The sequence below is a fragment of the Triturus cristatus genome, chromosome 3_2 (genome assembly GCF_964204655.1).
Source record: "Triturus cristatus chromosome 3_2, aTriCri1.1, whole genome shotgun sequence".
Classification (NCBI taxonomy): Eukaryota; Metazoa; Chordata; class Amphibia; order Caudata; family Salamandridae; genus Triturus; species Triturus cristatus.
The window spans coordinates 146,352,749-146,374,684 of NC_140584.1; the positions used below are offsets into that span (position 1 = coordinate 146,352,749).

Consider the following 21,936-nt stretch of genomic DNA (forward strand, 5'->3'; position numbering starts at 1 on the left):
AGCCCTGCGTTTGATCTACACAAAAACCTACAGCTTTTACAGAAACTCAGATAAAATATGTCAATGTTATAAAACAGGAGGCCTAATATAACTGGACATTACAATTCCATGAACGAAACTTGAGACAAACCACAAGACTCCGATTACAACATAGAAAGACAGCAGCAAATGACATCTACAAACAGGATGTGAAACAATTTGCAAGAGTGAAGCTCCTCCCTCCACTTGCACGTAAAGTGCGACTTGCGCCATTTCCATTGGGTAGTGTTAGGCGTGCCATGTATGTTCACCAAAACAACATATTCCTCTTACAGTTAACAAGAATAGAAAAAAAATAGTCCTATACTCGGTGATGTACCTCCTCATTATATCCATCGGCATCAGATCTAACCAGAATCTTTCCCACACTGGGAATATCCACCTCAGAGACCTGGGAGCTGGGCTGAGGGTCTCCGTGTGAGCTGCTAGACTTGTGCTCCATTCCTGACTGAACTGCACGCTTGCATTCAGGCTGCCCAGCCTCCTTGGGATCTGGCTCAGGTGGCTGCAGCGGCACAAAGGAACAACAATTAGAAGAAAGAGGAAGAAGGTGGATGAAGTTTCTGAAGGAAGGAAAGCCTGGTAAACAGATAAGAGTGTGGCAATGCAGAATGTTCACACCACTCCACCCGCATTCTTGTTTTGGTTTATAATGTGAATGTGAAAAAGTGCAGTAACACTCTGCTCGATGCCTGCACTCAATCAGAATAGGTAAAGATTCTGGTATCCCTTTGCGTTTGTTTGGGACAAGCAAGAAATCACCCTTGTGTCATGGACATTCTACTACCTAATGAGAATATAGTCACTTAGCAGGCGACTGAAGAAAAACTGAGAAAATGATTCAAGCAGATTACTGCCATTTTACACACTGGCCAAATGACACCAATCCTATAGAGTTGCAGTTTACAGAACTTTAATATGCAAAAATAAAGCTTTGTTAAGGGGTGGTGTAGTAACGTTATCATTTGGTTTCTGTTTTGCACTTTATCATTTTTAATTATATAAGCAAAAGACAGTGGACACTACATTAAATTAATGCAATAAACTACGTCCCACAATATAAAACAATATTCAGCTTTAAGACTTATTTGCCCATGAAATAATGTTAAATGAAACTTTGCTATTGTCATAGCATATCAACAGGCACAACACCAGGCTGACTTCTGCTCCATATTTTTCCATGTACGGAGCTCGCAAAAATAAATATATGCAATATGCAAGAACCCAGCCACGTTATGGAGCCTGAGAACATGAGGTCATTCTATTGCTGCAGCTCGTGGATCTGGGACATCTGATTCAATAGAAAGGACTGTGAAGTGGTTTGCAGTAGTTATGTAGAATGTTTAAATGAGGCTCAGTGGTCAAAAACCTGTACACAAGCGTTCAGCGCTCACTGAAACATCTATAGCCTTTCCAGGAGTGCGGTTGTGGGACACATAGCAATGACATTAAAAATAGAAATACTACAGATCTTAACTCAAAAAATGTTTACAACCCAATCCACACTGAAAATGAGAAAATATACAACATATTGGCTGCAGGCTTAAAACACGTCTCATTTCTTGACATTCAAGCACCAGATCTTAGAATAAAAGCTAGGCTTAAAATTATTTTTTTAATTATATGAAATAAGTATTCAATTTGCAAATTTTGAGTCACTGGGGTTTATAGTGTATTTATAGTTAAGCATGTAATCATTCACCGTATTAGAAAACAATAGCGTGATTATTGCACAGCAATATTTGTAGCTCCACACAAAATAACATCTTAGTTCTTAAAACACTATAAAACTACACTATGACTCCTTGTAACAATCATGTTTTTTTGCCAAAGCCTTTGGGAGGGACAGAAGACGACATACAGTCAAAACATGATTTCTCTCTGATGCGTATTTCTATTACTTTGACCGGTATTTAATTGTTATATTCAAAAGCCAGATGCCTCACCATCTAAGAAAATAACTAAGTCACCGTGCATATCTAATAAAATACAAAACTGGATTATGTCTAAAATACACCACAGCAGCATGAGCTAGCAAGTGTATTTGAAATATAGGCAGAAAACAGAGCAGCTTATTCTTAAAACACACTGGTTTTAAAAGAAAATGCCTCAGTAAAATTATTCTCTTCTAATCAGGGAGCACGTTGCTACTCAAAGTAGAATATTGCCATGTACATGTTATGTCTATTTCATACACTACATTATCGATGGGACCTTTTTTTTTTTTAGCTATAATGCACTCACAGTAAATGTGTGTCACAGAATTGTGATGGAGCCTGAACTCTAAAAACCATTAAAACTACAAAGGAGGCTACTCTTTAAGTCAATGGTATGCATAAATTACCATTTTATGAAAACGGATTGTAAATGTTGTCAACAACAACTAGGAAGAGAAAATAAAAAAGGGAAACAAAGCGGTTAGCCAGACAAAAATCAGGCATCAGTTGTGGAGCATACCACTACTGGTCCGGTGACTGGGTATGTGTTGAAGGACTTGGTTGCTTCAACGTAGATTTGCAGTAGATTGGTCACATCTTTTAAAGAGTTGTATTTTTAAAGAGAGTTATATTTTTGATCGGGAAATTGCAGCTTCTGCAATACTCAACAAACACTGGTCTTGAAACAGTAGGACTGCAGCTTACTACAATAGTGCTAGCACCCTTTCAGAAATTAATGATACATTTAGCAGGTTGGGTGTTTCCCTTTCTGGGTTTCTGTAAGACGTATTTTCGGATATTCAGCAGGACCCAGATTTTCTGTGACCTTTTATTTGTATAATAAAAATCTGAGATTATGTATTTTTGGGTGAAGAACTGAAGTTTACCGTTCAATGAAGATATAAAATACACTTTCTTCTCTGAGGGAGGTGGAATCATCCCATTCATTTGTAGTTGCATGGGCCTTTTTATTTGAATGTGTTGAGGAGTGTACTATTTATTGATCCGTTTTCTAATTTTTAACTGTACTTTTTGATGCATCTGATTACAGATTCTTGACCCTCATACAAGTCCTCGAGGTATGCTTTTCTAATATATGAATTACAATCTCACTTAAAATGCTGTCCAGTTTATAATTGTCACCACTTGGCTAGGTACAGGCAACCCCATGACTACTCTTCTAGATTTTATGTTAGACTGCACCTCGTGATAATTATTCAATTCTAGAGAAGTCAGTGGAGCGATTAAAAAGTGTTGCTGGCTGCAAATAATATATTTAGTATACGCTCTGTCTTGTAATCGGGGACAAGAGCCCTTGACAATCAAAGTTTGACAAACTGGTGATCTAGCTGATAAAACAAAATTGTCAGATCACCTAACAACATGAGGTGAGGAGCAATTGTTCAATTTGTTGTCACTAGACTCATAAGGGGGACCTGTGCCTCTGAGGTCGCAACACAGTAACAAATACCTGGTGCTAGAGAGGACAAGACAATGACAAGCACTGGCAAAGCAAATACGCCAAGCGTTAGCCGACAGCCTTCTGGCTTTGTCAATGCTACATTTCTTTTTTCATGGGTTTTGAGAAAAGTTATTGTTGGGGTAGCCAAGCCATCATCAATCTAAAACAAACTGGCAAAAAAGCACACATTGCCCTAGTAGACCCTCGAACAGTTGGAAACCACTATGTCCATGGATTTGCTCCTAGTAAAAGGGAAGAATGCTATAATTCACAGGTAAGTTAGCGAATGGCTGAAGCAAACCGACCCTTTGCCTCATCTTGTAGTGGGCAGAAGAAAAATATTAATGACAATACCAGACCAATGGAGGAACAGGGTTGCTAAAAGCCCCTATAAGTTATTATATTAAACAATCATTTTAATAAAATAAAATGGTATTGGCTAACATCAGACCTAAAAAAACAATGTCATCTGTGACTTACAAGCATGCCCCTTTATTTGTCCAAAACCAAGCACAGATGAGAGCTCACCAGGTCTCTAGCCATGACACACTGTAATGACTCCAACTTATCATATGTTGGCCTGCCAAAAACCTATTGGCTAGCTACAAGGAAACATGACAATCTTAACAAATCATGACACCACTTGAAATCGGCTTTTAAAAGTAGTCCACTGAGTTTATGAGCGACTTCAAGTTTTCCTTTCCATATACGCTGTAGGCTTCTGATATATTTGTTGATGAGTATTTACAGTGCTACAAAATAGAAATAAAGCTCTGTTAAAGAGAACTTTACAAAGGGGCCCATCTTTGCCAGTAAATAATTTTAAGTGCCCATTGCTTTGTGAAGCAAGAGCCCAGTATACATGCAGATGATGCAACATCGCAGAACACCATCCAGGAAACCCGGATTTGGCAATGGTCTCTCCTCCCATTATACGCAAAGACAGGAACTTCCAAGTACCAGGCCTAAACCTCATAATTCTTATTAAGACATCTGACAGAATAGCAAACGCACCTGCTATTCAGAGAACCGTTCCAAACTCAGCTGTTTATATAATACATTAGTATGGACTACAACAGCTATCTGCAGTAGCCAAACAACAATGGATGAAAGGGAGCTCATTGCTTCTGTTAGACAGAACTGAAATCCCATAAACAACTATTTGCACTCGGTTTCTTTCCTGCTTACAATAGGAGTCAGATCTTTGGAGACTCCTAACCCTTATTTGTAGCATTTCCATCACCCATTTTTTCATTAATCGGCATATGCTTAGCGGTTTGGTTAAGAATGCTTTGAATTGATCTGTAGGTTAGTATTTTATAAACTTCCCGGTTAATAGAGTGCACCCATCTTCCATTGCAGATCCATCAATTTTTTTTATTTTCAAACATATATATGTGTCTCGTTCTTTAGCACAATAGTCATTTTTTTACATTCCTGGACTAGTAAACTATGTAGAATTCTATCAAAGCAAGATGGGAACACACCCAGCTTTAAATAGCTTTTAAATTTAAAAATAAGCTTTTTTTTTTTAGGAGAGTTAAATACATTAAAAGACTAGGTGTTTGTAGCAGCTGTGCACTGAGCGTAGGTGACCCAGCAGTTACATACAAACACAACACTTTAGTGTCAGGGCAGGGCTGATTTTCATAATGTAAAAAGATGCTGTGTAGGTACAAGGACACAAAAGGAATATTTGTACTTACTAAGCAAACAGTAGTTCAACATTTTTATAACTAATTTTGCATGCTAAATATCATTTTTTTTAAAATTATTATGTTGTGCCATATAGGCAAAAGTGTTGATATGACACTTAAAAGGTGCTCAGCTTCACTTACAAGCATTCAGCCTTTTCAACTCAAATGCCAGTAGAAGTCTGAAACTGCAATGACCCCATCTGCCAGCATTTTTTTTTCTCATAGTTTAGGCACAATGCTAATGTTCGATTCAGCGCCCAACACATCTAGATGCTCATAGCCCAGTAATTATTTCCTTCAATGCTGCTTCTGAATAGACAACAAGCAATAAAGGACATTTCGGAGAGGTTCATTTAAATGAAACGTTTCACTAAGGAACAATGTGTTTTCAAAAGTAAAGATGGAGCCATTCATTTTCCTTCAATTAACATTGCAACTGGCTATGAGAACACGTAGTGCAGTATAAAATGGGGAAGGGAGAAGACATAAAAACAGACAATGCACAAAAGTTCAAAACCCGCATTTTACCTCCTCTAATGCTGCTTGCACACCATTCTTCGCAAACGATTCGGCCGCATTTGCAATTGCCTGGGCTGTTTGTTCCTTGACGAAGGTGGCATGATCAGAAGATAGGGATCGCTCTTGATGACAAGGGGTGAAAGATGATTCTGTGGACAAAACTTAAAGTATTAGGTTTAGATTCAGTGTACAATAGAGCCCAAACAGCATGGATGTGCAGAGTAGTGTTATGGATATTGGAATACGTAGCAATGTGTGCCTCAACCCAGTCAAAAATATTAAACCTTTTAAGTTATTCTTTTTAGCAAGACTCCAACATAGGCCTTTACTCTGAACCACTTATCAATATCTCTGCACCAGTTACTGATGATGTGTGTGGATTAGTATCCTGCTGTCCCATTCCTCAACCATTTGTAAAATATTAGAAAATATGAGGATCCCATTTTGCCTAAAGGCAGACAAGAAACCTGAAGTATGAAAGCATATTTAGCTGAAAACTATCCAGAAAAACTACTCTTGAAAACTCAGCAAAATACATTTTATCAAAGTTAACACAAGGCCTAATATTTAAGCCAAAGTAATCACTGATCCTCTTCAAGTTAAAACTCTAACCAGGCCTTCAAACCATCTCTGAAGTGGACAGCAACTTTAAACAGGTAATAAAAACAGTGGCCTCAACCCTATCTTAGACTCAAACTTTAATATTAAATCAAACATAACTGCAACCCTAAACATGTTACCGTCCCTAACCCTAAGTCAATGATAACATAACCCTTAACCTAATTCTAACCTGCAGTCAAGAGACACAAAAGACTCACATGAGGAAAGTGAAGGCCAAATTGAGGTCACTACTTGATTGACCAATTAAGCCTTTTAAAGCACCAGGCGAATGGCCTGTAACTCCAAAAGGTTGCAACTGGTACACTCTGAACTCTCCTAGGTGGGCGCCCCAATTCAGCAGCGATGAGAAAGATACTTACCTTCGGTAATGAGGTATCTGGTAAGGACATATATTAGTTGTAGATTCCTTAGGTAGAATTTCCCCAAGGCGTCAGTCTGGATTTGGAGATTTTTCAACAGCAGTACCCCTGCGCGTCCGTAGGTGGCGTCGGTCGGCTCCAAGTCCGTCGTCGGCGCCGGGACGACATTGCGGATCCTATATAGATGCCGCACATGTACACTGACGTCAGTTCTAAACACAGCTTTCAACACCAGAAGCGCAAAGCCATGAAAGACACTGACCACTGGTACGTCAAAACTAGGGCCCTTTAGGAGAGTCCCTATCCCTAGTTCGCATAGCAGGGAGGATGGGTGGGGCGGTAAGGAATCTACAACTAATATGTCTCTACCAGATACATCGTTACGAAGGTAAGTAACTTATTAATTATAGATTCCTTACCTTAGAATAGCAACCCCGGAGGAGGGTCTGCTTGGAAAGGGAATGCACTCTTAAGATGAGTCTTGGACAACCAAATTCTTAGGGAAGGAATGTTGTGTGAGGAACGCTGGGTCGCCCAGAGCGGGAAGTGGCGACAGGCGATTGAACTATCCACAGGAGCACCTTTGCTGGGCTTGGACCAAGTGCCCAGAAGGACACCAGTGAGGGCTTCATTGAAGGGCAAAAGAGGTTCTTAAGTGGTAGCTGCTGGCTAAAGCACCTCTGTCAGGAAGTTAGTCCTGACAGCCACCGAAGGGACCCCAAGGCCAAGGACCTCGGCCGCCCTTCTCACCACCATGGCGTAGGTAGCTCCATTCTCCCTAGCCACAGTAGGGGGAGAAAGCAAGCCAGTGCCAGGGGAGGTGTCCAAACCACTGGTCTCACCCATGTCCATAGATTCTTCAAGCTGGTCAGTTAAAGGGTCCAGCTGCCCATACCAGTCCTCTTCCCCACCTACTGGCACAAAATCCACACCATGGATAAACACAGGGCCTCGGAATCAATGCAGAGCTTAGTTGGTATGGCTCGGTGTCCACGTCCGGAGCAAGAATAGGATCAATGCCGACTGGGGGCACTGTACGTCGTCGGCGGGGCAGAAGTTGGGGGAAAGTCGAGTAAGGTCGGTCCGTATCTGAAAATGGATCTACGGATGCCGTCGGGAGTAGGGGCCAAAGCTGCCAGCGTCAAAGGCCTAGGACCCCCAACCGGCTCCACGGGGCCCGAAGACACACCAGTGGAGCCGGGTTGCCCAAAAGTGAGGTAGAGGGCCTCATACTACTTTTGACTTTGGGCAGGAGACGCCCCGGCTCCCGGAAAAGTGGGCAGGCGTGAAGTCGTCTCAGAAGGAGACTCCAGGGAGAGAGCTTTCGAGCGACGACGCTAAGAGTCCCGCGTCACGTCACTGTTGACCGAAGGGTTGAAGTCAAAGAATGCCTGTCCTTCTTCGACTTCTTCTTGTGCGTACCTGACCTCCCTGACGACTTGGAATGCAACGAAGAGTGTGGGCTCTGGGAACATTCACGGGACCTTCCTCTCGAACGAGAACGGGAGCGACATTGAGCTGAGCACAGGGTCTCCAACAATTTTCGGGATAGATCCCGCAAATCTTTCGGATTCATGGCCCAGCACTTGTAGCACAACTTCGGGCCGAGGTTGCGCTCGAGGCACCAGAGGCACATGAGGTGCTGATCCGTCACGGATATTATCCGGTAACAGGAGCTGCAGGGCTTGAAGCCGGTCCTACCCTGGGAAATCCTCGATGCACCAGGAGTCCTAGATTCGAAAAAAAGTCGCGAATAAGTCAAAAAAGGCTAGCCAAAAAAATGACTAAGGGGTAGCTCTCTTCAGATCTGCGCTTAGGGTGGGGCAGAAATAATAAAGAACGGACATCAACGAGCATGGGCGGCGACTATATAGGTCCCGCAATGTCATCCCGGCACAGACGACGGATGCGTAGCCAACCGATGCCACTTACCGGCGTGCACAGGTACTGCTGTTGAAAAATTTCCAGATCCATACTGACACCTGGGGAAAATTCTAAGGTAAGGAATCCACAACTAATAGTCTCTATCAGATGTAGCTATCAAAACAGTCAGCTCTGACTGTGCAGGGAGAGAAATATGCCACCAGTTTAACTGCGGTCGAGTCGAGCAGCTATCACTGCAGGACTTTTGAAGCTGGTTGGAGTATGACCGGTTCCCCTCGTGCTGGGCCCACTCAGGCTTCAGGTTCTACTGCAGAGCCCTAATATGCACCTGGCATGGCCAATGATCAAGATGCAGGAGGCCAAGAAGTCCCAGAGCCACTCTCACAGAGACTGAAACATTTAGATCACAGCCCAAATGTCCTGGGCTCATTGTGACTCAGGTAAGGCCTGGAACAGAACGATATGCAGATTGGCCCAGATGAAAGGAGGACTTTATAAAGGAGTCAATGAGACTATGCCACATTGATAGTGAGCCACAATTAAGTTAGAAAGTTTGCCATGGTCCAACAGTGGTCTACAGTTGACTGTGGCAAGACCACCTTTAACAGTTAGTTGTCAAAGTAGTGAAAATTGGATTCCTCGACCTCAGATTATGAGCTGCAAGCACCACCATCACTTTTATGACAACCAGACAGACACTAATGAGGCTGAAGGGGAGCATAGCAAAATAAAAATGTTCCTGGTCTACCTGAAACTGTAAGCAGGGTCTGTGGGATTGCAGGATGGGAAAATGAAAGTAAGAGTCCTGCAGGTAGTAGCAGCCAGTCTCTACGGAACCCTCTCATTTGCTCCTTTGGCCAAAAGAGTCTGCACCTCTTGATGCAGTATGGACAGGAGCCACTCTGAAAGGTGCTCTGATTCGGCGGAAGATGCATGGGTCGAAAAAGAATGGCAGTGCCTATTCCTAACAGACGATCTGAAGGACCCGCCTGTCGGATGTTATACTTTTCTACCCTTGGAGGAAATGTTGTATTTGGTCTCCAACAGGATGGCCATGTGCAACTAAGGTCAAACTAAAGCGGCTTGGAGGCTGATGCCACAGGGGCTAGGGACTAGGATGTTTGCTGACCCTGTTGGCCTGGACGGAGTTTCATAGATCCTGGCCCTCGACCTCAAAAGGACTGGGTTGCCTGAGGTGGTTCTTGGCATTACAGTATGCCAAACTTTCTAGAGTACTCTCAAAAGGGGAAAAATTGCCGAGGGTGCTGCCTTGCCTGAGTAGAAGGGCCTAAGGAACGAGCCATGACCTGGTTTTCTTTCAAGCATTCTAACTCTGATTCTGCCTTTTTGCCAAACAAACAAGACCCATCAAGTGGCATATCTAGAGTCCGGGGAAGTGTTCAACCCACTGGCCTTGTGTAAGTGCATATATCGATTGTCCTCATTACAATGTAGAGGAAAATCTCCATTGGCTTTTCCAAAAGCTGTTTCACTCTGATCAGTGTCCGAATCAAAATGTTGTTGGGAGCACGGGGATGCAGCTACGAGGTAGAGACATGGTTCTGTCTGAGTTTGAATGATCTGGGGCCGGGTGTGTCGGTACGGATTTGGGGTGTGACTTTGACCAGAGATGAGACATATTTGGCTCAAAGTTAGATAAGATTATTGGGACATGGCCTTTGTCCAGTGCTAGAGGGTTTGGGGCCAGTGTTGACATCGAAGAAACCACTGTGGATTTTAGTGCTGGTTTGGTCGGGCGGAACCCATGATGGGTCCATGAGGCCCAGACAGTGCAGAGGTTGTACCTGCTGGCAGTATCCCCCTGAAGGCTTTTGCAGCACCTCTGGCCCTGAAGGTGCATCAGAGGAAGTTGGATTAGTAGTAAAGATTTGCAACATGGCTTCTCTAAATGGCTCAATTTGTTGCAATGTTGCCGATGGCCTCAAACTTGGGGTGCATTAGATTAAGTTGTGCAATCTGCTCCTCAGTGGCAGATCAGGACTGAGAGGAACACTTACATCCTCGGGACTACTCAGACAGAGTGATGAAACAGGGAGGAATCCTGCTTAGCGTTCCTGTGCTGCCTTTTCTACTTAGTGGAAAACTTGGACTGCGATGGGGACATGCTGCTGGAACATCCCAAAGAACAGGAATAGGTCTGCGCACTCAACCTCAAGCAGGAGCGGAAATTCAGTAACTTTCCCGGGCATTCTGACATATAGCTTTGCTTTGTGTTCCGGGGGAACTTAGGTTTCCTTGCACACTGGAATAATGTAGAATTTAAGAGCAAACTCGTCAACAAATGATAACAAAGTTGGGTTTCCACATACAGAGGTGCAAAAAGGAACTAACATCAGCATGCAGAGGCAGCGCTTATGTGAAGCTCCATTTGTCACTTCCGGGGCAGAATGAAACCAACGCAGAGCCGCATGACGCCACCTATTGGCACGCAGGAACAATGTTATCTTAAATCTTCCGGAACCAGTCTGCCACCTGGGGATATTCTAAATGAAAGGAATCTGTGGTTAGAAATATACATCAGGAAAACAAGTAATTGGCAGAGATGCTGTGAAAGAATTGGATACCCTAACCCTCATTCAAAAAAGTCAGTTATTTCTTGCTCTCCAAAACTAATTTTACCTATTTGTTATTATCGAAAGGCCGAAACTAACTGTAATTATGGTAATCTTTTAAAGTGTAAACTGCTTCATTACTTAAAATGTGACTGGCCACAACCAGACATGTTGACCACGAAAAATTACTTGGTGTCAATGTATCATTCTGTTCAATACAGAGACCTATAACCTCTGCACTCTGACACTCTACTAAGTTTCCAATGGTCAATTTCACTTATGGAAATGCTGGGAAGTTACAATAGATATAAAACTACTAATTGGAGTGAATAAAAATCAACTGGCATCTAATCCACTGAAATCAGACTAAACAAAAAGTTAACAACCTTCACTTGGAGCTGAAGAGAATTCCTCGGACTCGGAGGCAGTGGCTGGTGCAATCTGAGGAATTTTGCGGGTCTGCTCCTCTTCCCACTCTTCCACTTCCTGTTCAAACCTCTGGTTGTCTTCCTGCACATAACGTTTCAGTCCTGAAGGCAGACCACAGAGTTTGGCCCACCTGTGATTCGTTTCTGCCGCTTCTAGAAAATAATTATTACAAAATGTAAAAGTGCCAGGACAACAGGCCATTGCTTGAACAAAGGACCAAAGCTTTGTTTAATTCAAAGTCCTAGAAAGTTATGTCTCTACACATTTTCATTCATGTTAAGCTGACCACAAGAATTAAAAAGAAAGTATACATAAAAAGATACGTATCAGAACAAAATAGAAAATGTGGTCAAGGGTCGTGTGCCAATTGTAGGGAAAATTAAAAAGTGTGTATTTTTCTGCAAAAAATGGTGTGCCAATTACACTCCACCATCCCCCATTCTAAGAAGCTGAGGTCACAAACCCACACACCAGGTCCAGATGGAAATCAACCTCAGAGCAAAGTCACAATGTAGCAGACCAATCCCCTAAATATGTGTATATTTAGAACTGCACAATATTTTAAAATGACAACTGTAAAGTTAGCCCCTTCTTAGCAAGTGACCAATCCCATATGAACTCTTATATACAGTTTTTCTTTTTTAAGTATGTTTGGGGGAAATGCATCTATGCCAGTGAACAGCAAAGACAGATTAAAAAGCCCTCAAAGCTTCAGTGAAAGTCCTTGAAACACACAAAATACAATTTTAAGTACTTTTTTTGCACATGCCCTCTATGGTAAATGGTTGGGTTAGAGTAGAAAACAAAACAGCGGAAATGGGGTAGTTTTAATCTTATTCAAATACACACTAAAAGTTATAAATTCTGTCGCCCAAGTACTTGAACCAGATGAGACGTTCAGATATTGCGAGTCTTTATCCATGTAATGTGAACTAAGCATTTACCTGCACTGTTGTGAGGCAGTTGGTCATTGACATAAATCAGGCAGTAAGCACTGGCGTTCTTCAGTCCCCCAAAGGAGTCACGTGTCAACTCTTCCCAACTCGACTCAGTCACTGAAATATCATTGTACTTTAGCCAGGTGCGGTTAGTGTGGCTGTAAATATAAGCCCAGTAGTGCCCTGCGTTAGCCTGGCCTTCGTGGACTAGGACAGCATGCAGGCGATATGGAACCTGGGGACATTGGTGATGCGAAAGAAAACAAAAATGTGATTTTTAGATTTTGCAATGGGGGCATCAGGCACTTAAGAGTAACTGTTTTTTGTGGTCTGCTGCAAGCAAGACATGCTCTTAACATGTCCTGCAATAACACAAAAAACACGTCATACTTTTTACAAATGTATTCATGGGATAGAAATCCAGTCAAAAATGAGGATCAAACTACTGAACTCACCTGATAAAGGAAAACAGACACTCAATGCATTTGTTCAAAGTAAAAATGAAAACACTTGAGATACTGCTTGCATTTACTACATTTTACAATGTATTTGATAAATAATAATGTATTGTCTATTAAATAAAACTTGCTGAGAGAGTGAAAGAGAACACTGTTGAGCAGATACGAGAACAAGCCCTTTTGGATCTAATCATGTCTTTGTTTTTATTGCCGCCACTGCCGCCATGCCATGCTCCTATCACTGCTAAATGGATACACGCCAGTGCTGGGTTTCTAGCCAATACGACTTTCCATGCATATATTTTTCTGCGCTTACTTATATTGTTACCTACTTCTAATGTCACTGTGCTGTAGGCAGACAACATCCTTAGCCTAACATCAGGTCCACTGGATTTATGCGGCAGGGGGACAACATTATGCAGCAGGAATGACAAAATTATGTAGAATGATGCAGCATATTTTGTGGTAGCCTTACTTCATCCATTTATCGTTTCACTCATGGTAACACTGTCTTATCAAAGGGTTCATCTTCTTAGTACCACTTTAATACCCAAGTCCAGCAATAAGCTGCTGAAAGGTGACCTGTCACCTTTGCAAACAGGTTTCCACTGACTTGAAACATATGCCACCACATCTTTAACAACTTTTGATCCATTTGAGATAGAAACGGATTGTTTTTGCTAAAATGTACTAATTATGCAGTAGAATATGGTTTTCATGGCAAATGTGGCAGATCAATAATTATTCAGAAAACACTGCAGCAGCAGCAGAATCGCATAATTCCAGGGGGGCTTGTGTAAAATCATACCTGGACATCATTCAACCCCAGCTCTTTGCACATCATCGGACATTCAAAAAAAGGATAGAACCTGTTCAAATAAATGAAGGGAGACCCAAGCCTGTGTGTTAACAGCAGGAAAACAGATGGTTTCTCTTCCGCCTTTCATCCTACACTACTTGCCTGGGATTTCTTATTGACTGCTTTTTGTCAATCAGTGGTCATTTAAGTAAAAAAAAAACACAAACATGCACGTTCCAAGGAAGGGCTCTAACTTGCTTTACTGTGCATAATCAAGACCATCTTGTTTCCTTTCCCTTCTTCATCCGTATTCCGAGGTTTTTTTGCCTTGGATTTTCACTGTAAACATATCTATGTGCCTCTATATCCTCGTGTGTTGGCTATGTATCCTGTTAATATGTACCATGCTCCACTACCCTCTTGAGCTATATTTTCACTTTATAAAGGTCCACAATACTACAACTCTTGAAAGCAAAAGTACACGTGCCAAAAGAAAGAAAACATTCAGCCAAAAATACTCATGATGGAAGGTGCAACACATAACACTTACCGTTCTGCCACTGAACATTTTCTGTGCACTCCTATCACTTCCTTTTAACTCAACATACACAAAACTCGACTGTGCAGAATTCTCTCCTGCGAAGTGGTTCTTTGCCACTCATTTCCTTTTACTTGTAGTCCTGGAACTCTCACTTATCCCTCAATGTACCCTATGTGTTTTTACTTTGGGGCTCCCACACGGTCTCTAGTGCTCTCCACTGTTGTTGTCCGCAGGCCCATCCAGTGCCCTCAATGTGGGGAAAAAGATGTCAGGAAAATAATCTGTATCTTTCTAAAGGGACAGACAGGCATTTTATTCCCCTGGCATTTCGCCACGTCTTGTAAATGCAGTCAATTTAGGCCTTACTAGTGGTAGTATTGGTCACTGAGCAACTTGCAAAACAAATATCTCTGTCTCAAAGAATTCAATTTTCTAGCAAGATTGAATCTTTATACTGGGGCATTTTATATTTTTTTAAATGTGAAGGATAATTAAACTCCATGATTACTCTTTAGATCCATCAGTAGGTGGCACATAGTCACCAGTTCCATCTATTGAGAGGACACAAGGACTTGATATCTTCAAGAATACAACGGCATTCCAGTCATAACCTCTATAAATGGGTATCTTGTGGCTCCATTACCTGCTTGCACAGCTTTCAATATTTATTATAGATATTTATTTTAATCTCTAAGAGGTAAGTTCATCTTTCAAATGAATCGCTTTTGATGTGTTTAGGAGGAGATGTTTTGGCGGCTCAATAGTCTTCTGAATAATTTTTTGTATTTACTCTTATATTACAGGTTTACATGAGGAAATATTACACCTTTTGTGCTGTACCAATTTCATTAGTTCCCATTTAAAAGTATGCATGTATCTCTTATGGAGAATTCAACTTATCACATTACCAAATTAAGCATTTAAAGAGCGGATACATCACTTATTAAACTATGTATCACATAAATGTGAGCTCAAGCAAAGGAAACCCAACAAGCAGCCTCACATCACAGGATGGTGTAAATTTATGAAGAAAAAGTATAGATGATGAAATATATTTTACGTTTTTATCTTCTTTATTGTGATTTATCAGGTCAGACATTATTGCACAGGCTAGACATAACAATTGAACATATAGACACCTATTTTCAGATGTATAAAGATAACATCTCTGCTTGAACTGTCAAGAAAAAAATTCAATATTTGAAAAAATCCTGCAAATCTACCAAATTGCTTTACCAGCAAAGAGCAAGGTGCTGTAATCCAGATTTTTCTATTATGTAACTTTCAGAAAAACCTAGATATCTCATTAATTTTAGAAAGAGTGCTTTTCAGGACTTTATGTGTGCCAAAACAGCATGGTTCCCTTAAAACTTGGGTTGTACTTGACAAATGGAAAAGAGTAGTGGTCGACCCCATCTCAAAAAGCCTATCCTTCCCAAAAAGTAATCTTTGTACTCTGATTCCTCTAAAAATGTATGGTCAATTTCACTGGTACGGTATGTTTGATAATTGGTGAACTGCATAACTTTAACGGTAGTAGGGGCTTCTTGACGCCAACCAAGCAGAATTTAGACCATGCTGCTATACAGAGCTGGTGGTCCAACAGGAGGTGGATGAAGTTGGTTTGCCTCTCTAGTTTTTGTCTGTAGCATTCAACACGACTGGCCACCATTTCCTGCTTGAGAAAATCTGTGACATCGATTCCCAAGAGTTTATCCTGGAGTAATGCAGAGCTTACCTCTCAGACACATTTGTGCGTAGTGCTGCCACCTTTCACTTTATGAATGGGCCATCTCAGTCGAGTTGTTCCCCAGGGTTCTATTTTGTCATCCATGCTTTTTAACATCTTTATGATCCGTTGTCAATCCTCCTCTGTGCAATGCAAGTTTGAGCCAATATGTATGAAGATGACAACAAATTGATGCTTGTACTATCCAGCGATGTGGTGAAAATAAGGATCAACCTACTATGCTTGCTTCCTGGTTGGTAACGTACACTGGTGGGCATCTTTGACCTTGCTAAAGTTAAATGGTTCCACAAATGAGGTCCTAAAGAAATATCCACAGATCCCAGCAGGAGTATATAGACCTACACCGAAACCAAGGGTACCAAATCCATGGCAGACAAAACTCTGCGCAAACCAGGTTTGATATTGGACTCTAAGTTAAACTGAAAGCTCAGGCCTCAACAGCAACAAACTTTTTTAGAGGGCACATCACAGAACACTCCCATATATGAGCCTTCCTGGCACACGTGATTGTAATAAAAGTCATTATCCAGTCTCTGCTTGACTACTATTTCTGCATTTGTTTGGAAGATAAAGAACCTGTTTTCAATAGCTGACATTTTGTCCAAAATGCAGCAGTGGGTCCATATCCTCCAATCTGGTTGATTCTTGATGGTGGTCACAATGGGCCTTCTTGGGATAAGACGCTGCTACAGTCCTCATTCCAAATGCAGCACTCTAGAATCACTTCGAGAGACTTTGGAGAAAAGGGAGGAAAGGATGGCTAAGTTGTATCGGGAACTCAGTACTCCAGCCCCCAAAAAGCTAATCAGGGCTCAGGGACAGAGTGCCTTGAGGCACTAGCTTTGTCTTCAGAGTGGTGCAGCCACGAAGCGTAAGCTGGGTCCATACCATGCTGGCCTCTCAGGCAGTCAGCTGGGTACCCTGGGGTGGGCACCACGAATTTGTAGGATGCTTCTTCAGTGTCATGCCAATGACAATCATGGACTTGCCAATCTCTTCTTCAGTCAGGCAAGCCATTTGGGCAGACTATGGCATGTGCCAAATCTGGGATGACAGTGGGAGCCACTTAAGCATGCTTCAGAAGTGCTGTGGTTTCCTCAACGAGGTCAGCGAGGAGCTGCCAGGCTTGAGCACCAGTCATGCTAGCTGTGAGTCTATGGTGGGAGTACCACAGCATCAAAGTCCAACATTTTTGTCCATACCAGCAGTCAGCTCCTTCTGTAGCATCAGTTTGCTACATCCCTCTCGCTCTGGCAGAACGCCTAAGGTTTCCAGGTTTAGCCAAGAAGTTCTTCCACCAGATCATAGTGCAGGTGATATCCATATACATCTGAAAAGCGGACTATCAGGGAGACATTAGCTCTGGTTGCAAAGTGGTCAGTGGTCCTCAGGATACTCTGTGGAGTATACCATCCTTGGTCAGAGAATATTTGGGAACTTTAGCAAAAATGGGTCAGCAGCTCTCACTCTTATGCAGGAATGGCAGGCACAGTATGTGCATGGTCAATCTGCCCTTTCAGAACTGGTTTAGGTCAATTTCCTTTTCCAGTACCCTTCGTAGGTAGTCTTCCAAACTCAGCCTTTGTCTTGAGTGACGCTCTTCAAAGCAGGGTTGCCTCCTGGCTAAAGAACCCACAAACATGTGTGAGCTGTCTGGACAGGCTATCAAAAGTCATACCTTACAGTGATCAGGAAGAGAGAAAAGGTTGGCTCCTTCTAAAGGACTCTTCACACACAAACAACAGGATCTGCAGGCCCACACTACAGACATACCATCTATCAAATGGAAGTTTCAGAAGGACTAATTAGCAGGCCACTGAGCACAAAAGGAACTAATCAAATTTCTAGAGTTGGTTTTCTCTTTCCCGACTTCAGTGACTGGGTTAGGTTCTTCCAGTCTCTGGGATGCCAGCAATACACTTCCAATGTCTCAGAAAGCAATGTCACTTCCATCATACGTCACATCAATCTTGTGCATGTAAGTAGGCCAGGGGTTCCCAAAATGAAACCTCCAGGCCTATGTTACTATGGTTCATACAATCTGTAAAAAGCTTGTAGCACACTACATGAATTCCTCCAAGTGCTCTTCATCTCGGGGCCAGCATTCTGGGTTCACTGTTGGCAGCGGATGGCACACAAGGCACGGGGGACGATTGCACACCATGTTGGGGATATTCCTGTCCCAAAAGAACTCCAGACAGTTTAGCTACTGATGTGTACAACACTTAAACAAATGTGTACATTTAAATTACACATGATTTTTAAATGTCTACCCATCCATACAACAGTGAGTGTTTTTACATCTCAGGATCAATACGGAGGAGTTGTGAGGGTATTACAGCACAGCTGGTGTGATATTTACCCTGTTTTCACAGTTGGCGCAATGTGAAGTTTAGTATGTTGAGGTTTAACTGTTATTTTTGTGTTATTCCCCGTGAGTGAAATAATATTCACACTATTAAGGAGTTTGAAATTAACATAATGATATTCAAGTAGTAACTTTACATCTGGTGTTTCGCATACTGATTTTATTTGTTTCTAACATTCACTTGGGTTGTGCCGTCATGAGGGTGTAAAATACAATTTATACACTGAGTGTTTCCACACGCATTTCCTTCATTGTTTATATTGAGAAGGCGAGATTTACTTGGTTGAAGCAGTAATAAGGTTGCAATGTATGCTTTGCAATATGCTTTCTAGTCTTATTTCCACAATCTTATCTACTAATTTAGGTATATTTATGAGGCTAAAAGAGTACAGAGATCATGCCATCAATGTTTTACATTGAGTGTTTCCCAGAGACCTATCCTTCATTTCCCTATACAATAAAGGTCCATCCTGTGCTATTATTCTGTAGAAACCTATCAGTGGGTAATCTCTACAAACGCATTCTGATTGGTTGAAAGGCAGTGTAATTTTTATTGCAATTTTCAGAAGTCCCCTACCTGGGAAAGTTCTGGATCTGTGTATATCTGCTCAATGGATTGGTTAGTTTCAGCAATACAATTTTTTAGATCTGTGAACAAGAAAATAATTGAGATATGCAGCACAAACACACAACTGGAAAGAAAGTGTTCACAAAACATTAATGATGCAGGAATGTATGTCTAACAGGAGGGAAGGATTCCCATGCACTGTCAAGAGTGTGGGGATTATGAGGGAGTATGCAGTCCATTTAAAATCTGACCTTCTATGTCTTGTTCTACCTCTGTCCTCCACCGTTGTAGGCAGGTTTCAACATTCTGGAGCTCTTCTGCTGTGACAGTTCGAGGAGCAGGATGTTCAGATACCTCAAGAGCTGTCCTCTGGAAGCCATGTGGGTGGTGTGGGGGATGATGCGTAGGCGAAACGCTTGCTGTTGAGGGATTCACAGGAGGTAAAAAGTGATCCTCGGTGTTCAGGCTTTGCGATGCTTCTAAAGGACTAAACCAAAACAGGTGTTCGTTTCTTATGCATTCTCGAAATGGTGTGCAAACCGAAAATATTTTACATGCTTGACGCTATTCATTTTGAAATACTACATTATTGATAGACTATCAACTGGTTTGTTTCAGAGCACATTTTCCACAGCTGTGTGGGCCTGTTTTATGGTCTTATGGGCCATTTTATATTGTTGATTTCCCTAATATTACAAAAAACATTGCCTGCCCCAAGTAAAAATGCACGCAATCTGCCATATCTAAGAAAACAACTGTATGGAGTGTTTCTACAAGTTCAAGATGGCCCCAATTGCAAGTGTGGGCCACTTTTTTATCTATCTGATTTGTTAATGGGGGCTACTTTTATTTTGGTGTACTGTCACACATTTTCTGCCCCATCAGACCCTGCTACTCCTACATGAATGGCACGGCTAGTATTTCAAAATTTTTACCCAATCTGCCTTTGGACTTTTTACAATATGTTCTTGCTGTATTTATAATTAATTACATTTTTTAAACGCTAAAGGTTTTAGTAACAGGTAAGGAGAGATTAAATTGAATGTTAAGGACGCTTCCATATTGAGAACTATCACCAGACCTCATACGCTGGTACTTTTTTCCTAACTATGTCACACTCCATGTGAAGAAGCAATGCCAAATATATATAAAAAAATATATTGCATATATTAAGAATGCAATAAGCTGCTTATTATCATTGTTGAGTGTTAGGAGGTGCGATGATTCTTTCACAAATAGTGAAGACACGAGTGGGCCTTGAAACCAACTTCCCAATAAATTGTGATGAATAGTATTCTAAACTAGATGTCTCTCCATATTTAGTTTAGATCATCCTGCTTTTTATGCGTTTTTCTTATGTACAAAGGTGTTTAATAAAAACTTGAAGGCTGTCTTTTCTGGGGGACCACAACCCCCACCTGGCATTGCGGTAGGTGCCGCCAACAGATGTCACTCGCGCCAGGAGGCGCTTAAAGACTGCGGGAGCCCGTTACTCAACTTGGCACTTTCTTCATTCCTGGGGGACCACAACCCCTACCTGGCATAGTGGCAGGCGCCGCCAACGGACGTCACTCGTGCCAGAAGGCGCTTAAAGGCAGCTCAGGGCTCCAGCAGCACGGGAGCCCGTTACCACACTTGGAACCGTCTTCTTTCCTGGGGGACCACAACCCTCACCTGGCATTGCAGAAGACGCCACCAACGGACGTCACTTGTGCCAGGAGGCGCTTAAAGGCAGCCAGTGCTCCAGCAGCGAGGGAGCCCGTTACCACACTTGGCACCATCTTCTTTCCTGGGGGACCACAACCCCCATCTGGCATTGCGGCAGACGCCACCAACGGACGTCACTTGCACCAGGAGGTGCTTAAAGGCAGCTCAGGGCTCCCTCAGCGCGGGACGCGCGTGGGCATGCCCGGGTGTGCCCGGGCAAAGGGCAGGCCCATCTGCACCAGTTTGCGACTGGCAGAGGCGAGGCTGGGACACCCCTCTTTCATCCAACTCACCGAAGTCATCATGGCTAAGTGTAAACGACCTAGTAGCACTGTCTTGGGCAAATCTAAAGTAGAAGTCCCACAAAACTGTGCCTCTATTATTTCATATTTAACCAACGCTGTGGGAGCCCTGACTGAGGAGATTCAAAATGTTGAGGATCAGCTTGGTCTGGGGGATGAGCTTTTAGTACTTAGAACATCATCAACTGTTGCTTCACAGATCGCAACTCCAGTCAATATCACGGAGCAGGCTGTCTCTGCCCAGGGCCCGCAGGAAAAATCACAGGGGCCTCTGACAGCGGAGGGGGGAAATTTGGGTGAGGTTGTTTCCTCCCCACCTAAACAGATTTTGGCCCCAGCTAAAAAGAAAGGGAAGAAGAGAAGCACAAAATCCAGGTCAGTCATGGCAGAACCACTGTTGCGCCATGATCGTGGATGGAGCCTGGACTCTGACCACGTATTAAATCCAGCAGTGAGTCAATTTGTGGGTTGACTTTTGACAACATTCCTGGAGGATATGTTCAAACTTGAGAAGACATTGGTAGAAGGGCTGGTTGGGAAAATGGCACAAATGGAGACTCAACCAGAACACTAGGGGTGCGATTAAATACACTCACGAAGCACATAGCTTGGTAAATACCACTAATACTAGAAAAGGAGGGGTGTTACCGAGCCAGGGAAGCCAGAGTACCCCACATTTTGGCTTTGTCAATTACGATGTAGGTAAGTCTGATGATAATCTAAGTGCTTGAGTGGTAGATTTGAATCCCAAGGATACAGGAGAATACATCGCCTCAGGAAATCAACCCCATAATTACGATGTAGGTAAGTCTGATGATAATCTAAGTGCTTGAGTGGTAGATTTGAATCCCAAGGGTATAGGAGAATACATCGCCTCAGGAAATCAACCCCATGTGTTAAGCAGGGCAAAACACCCACAAATAGGAAGGTAAAGAGGACTGCCACTAGCTGTATGTTACATCTACCCTCTGAAGCCACTCCACTT

General features: G+C 42.4%; 1 protein-coding gene across 8 annotated transcripts in view; it reads right to left on the reverse strand.

Moving 5' to 3' along the window:
• Window positions 1-21,936, reverse strand: part of USP28 (ubiquitin specific peptidase 28) — a 407,198-nt gene that overhangs the window by 122,837 nt on the left and 262,425 nt on the right. For 4 of the 8 annotated variants that reach the window (XM_085647370.1, XM_085647367.1, XM_085647368.1 and 1 more), the window contains 6 exons: window positions 19,194-19,429; window positions 18,952-19,022; window positions 12,465-12,693; window positions 11,478-11,672; window positions 5,664-5,803; window positions 359-544 (listed from right to left, as the gene is read on the reverse strand). In XM_085647370.1, coding sequence (XP_085503496.1) covers window positions 359-544; window positions 5,664-5,803; window positions 11,478-11,672; window positions 12,465-12,693; window positions 18,952-19,022; window positions 19,194-19,429 — 1,057 coding nt within the window. The remainder of the gene's footprint in view (window positions 1-358; window positions 545-5,663; window positions 5,804-11,477; window positions 11,673-12,464; window positions 12,694-18,951; window positions 19,023-19,193; window positions 19,430-21,936) is intronic. The other 4 variants (XM_085647372.1, XM_085647371.1, XM_085647373.1 and 1 more) reach the window with 1 other exon arrangement.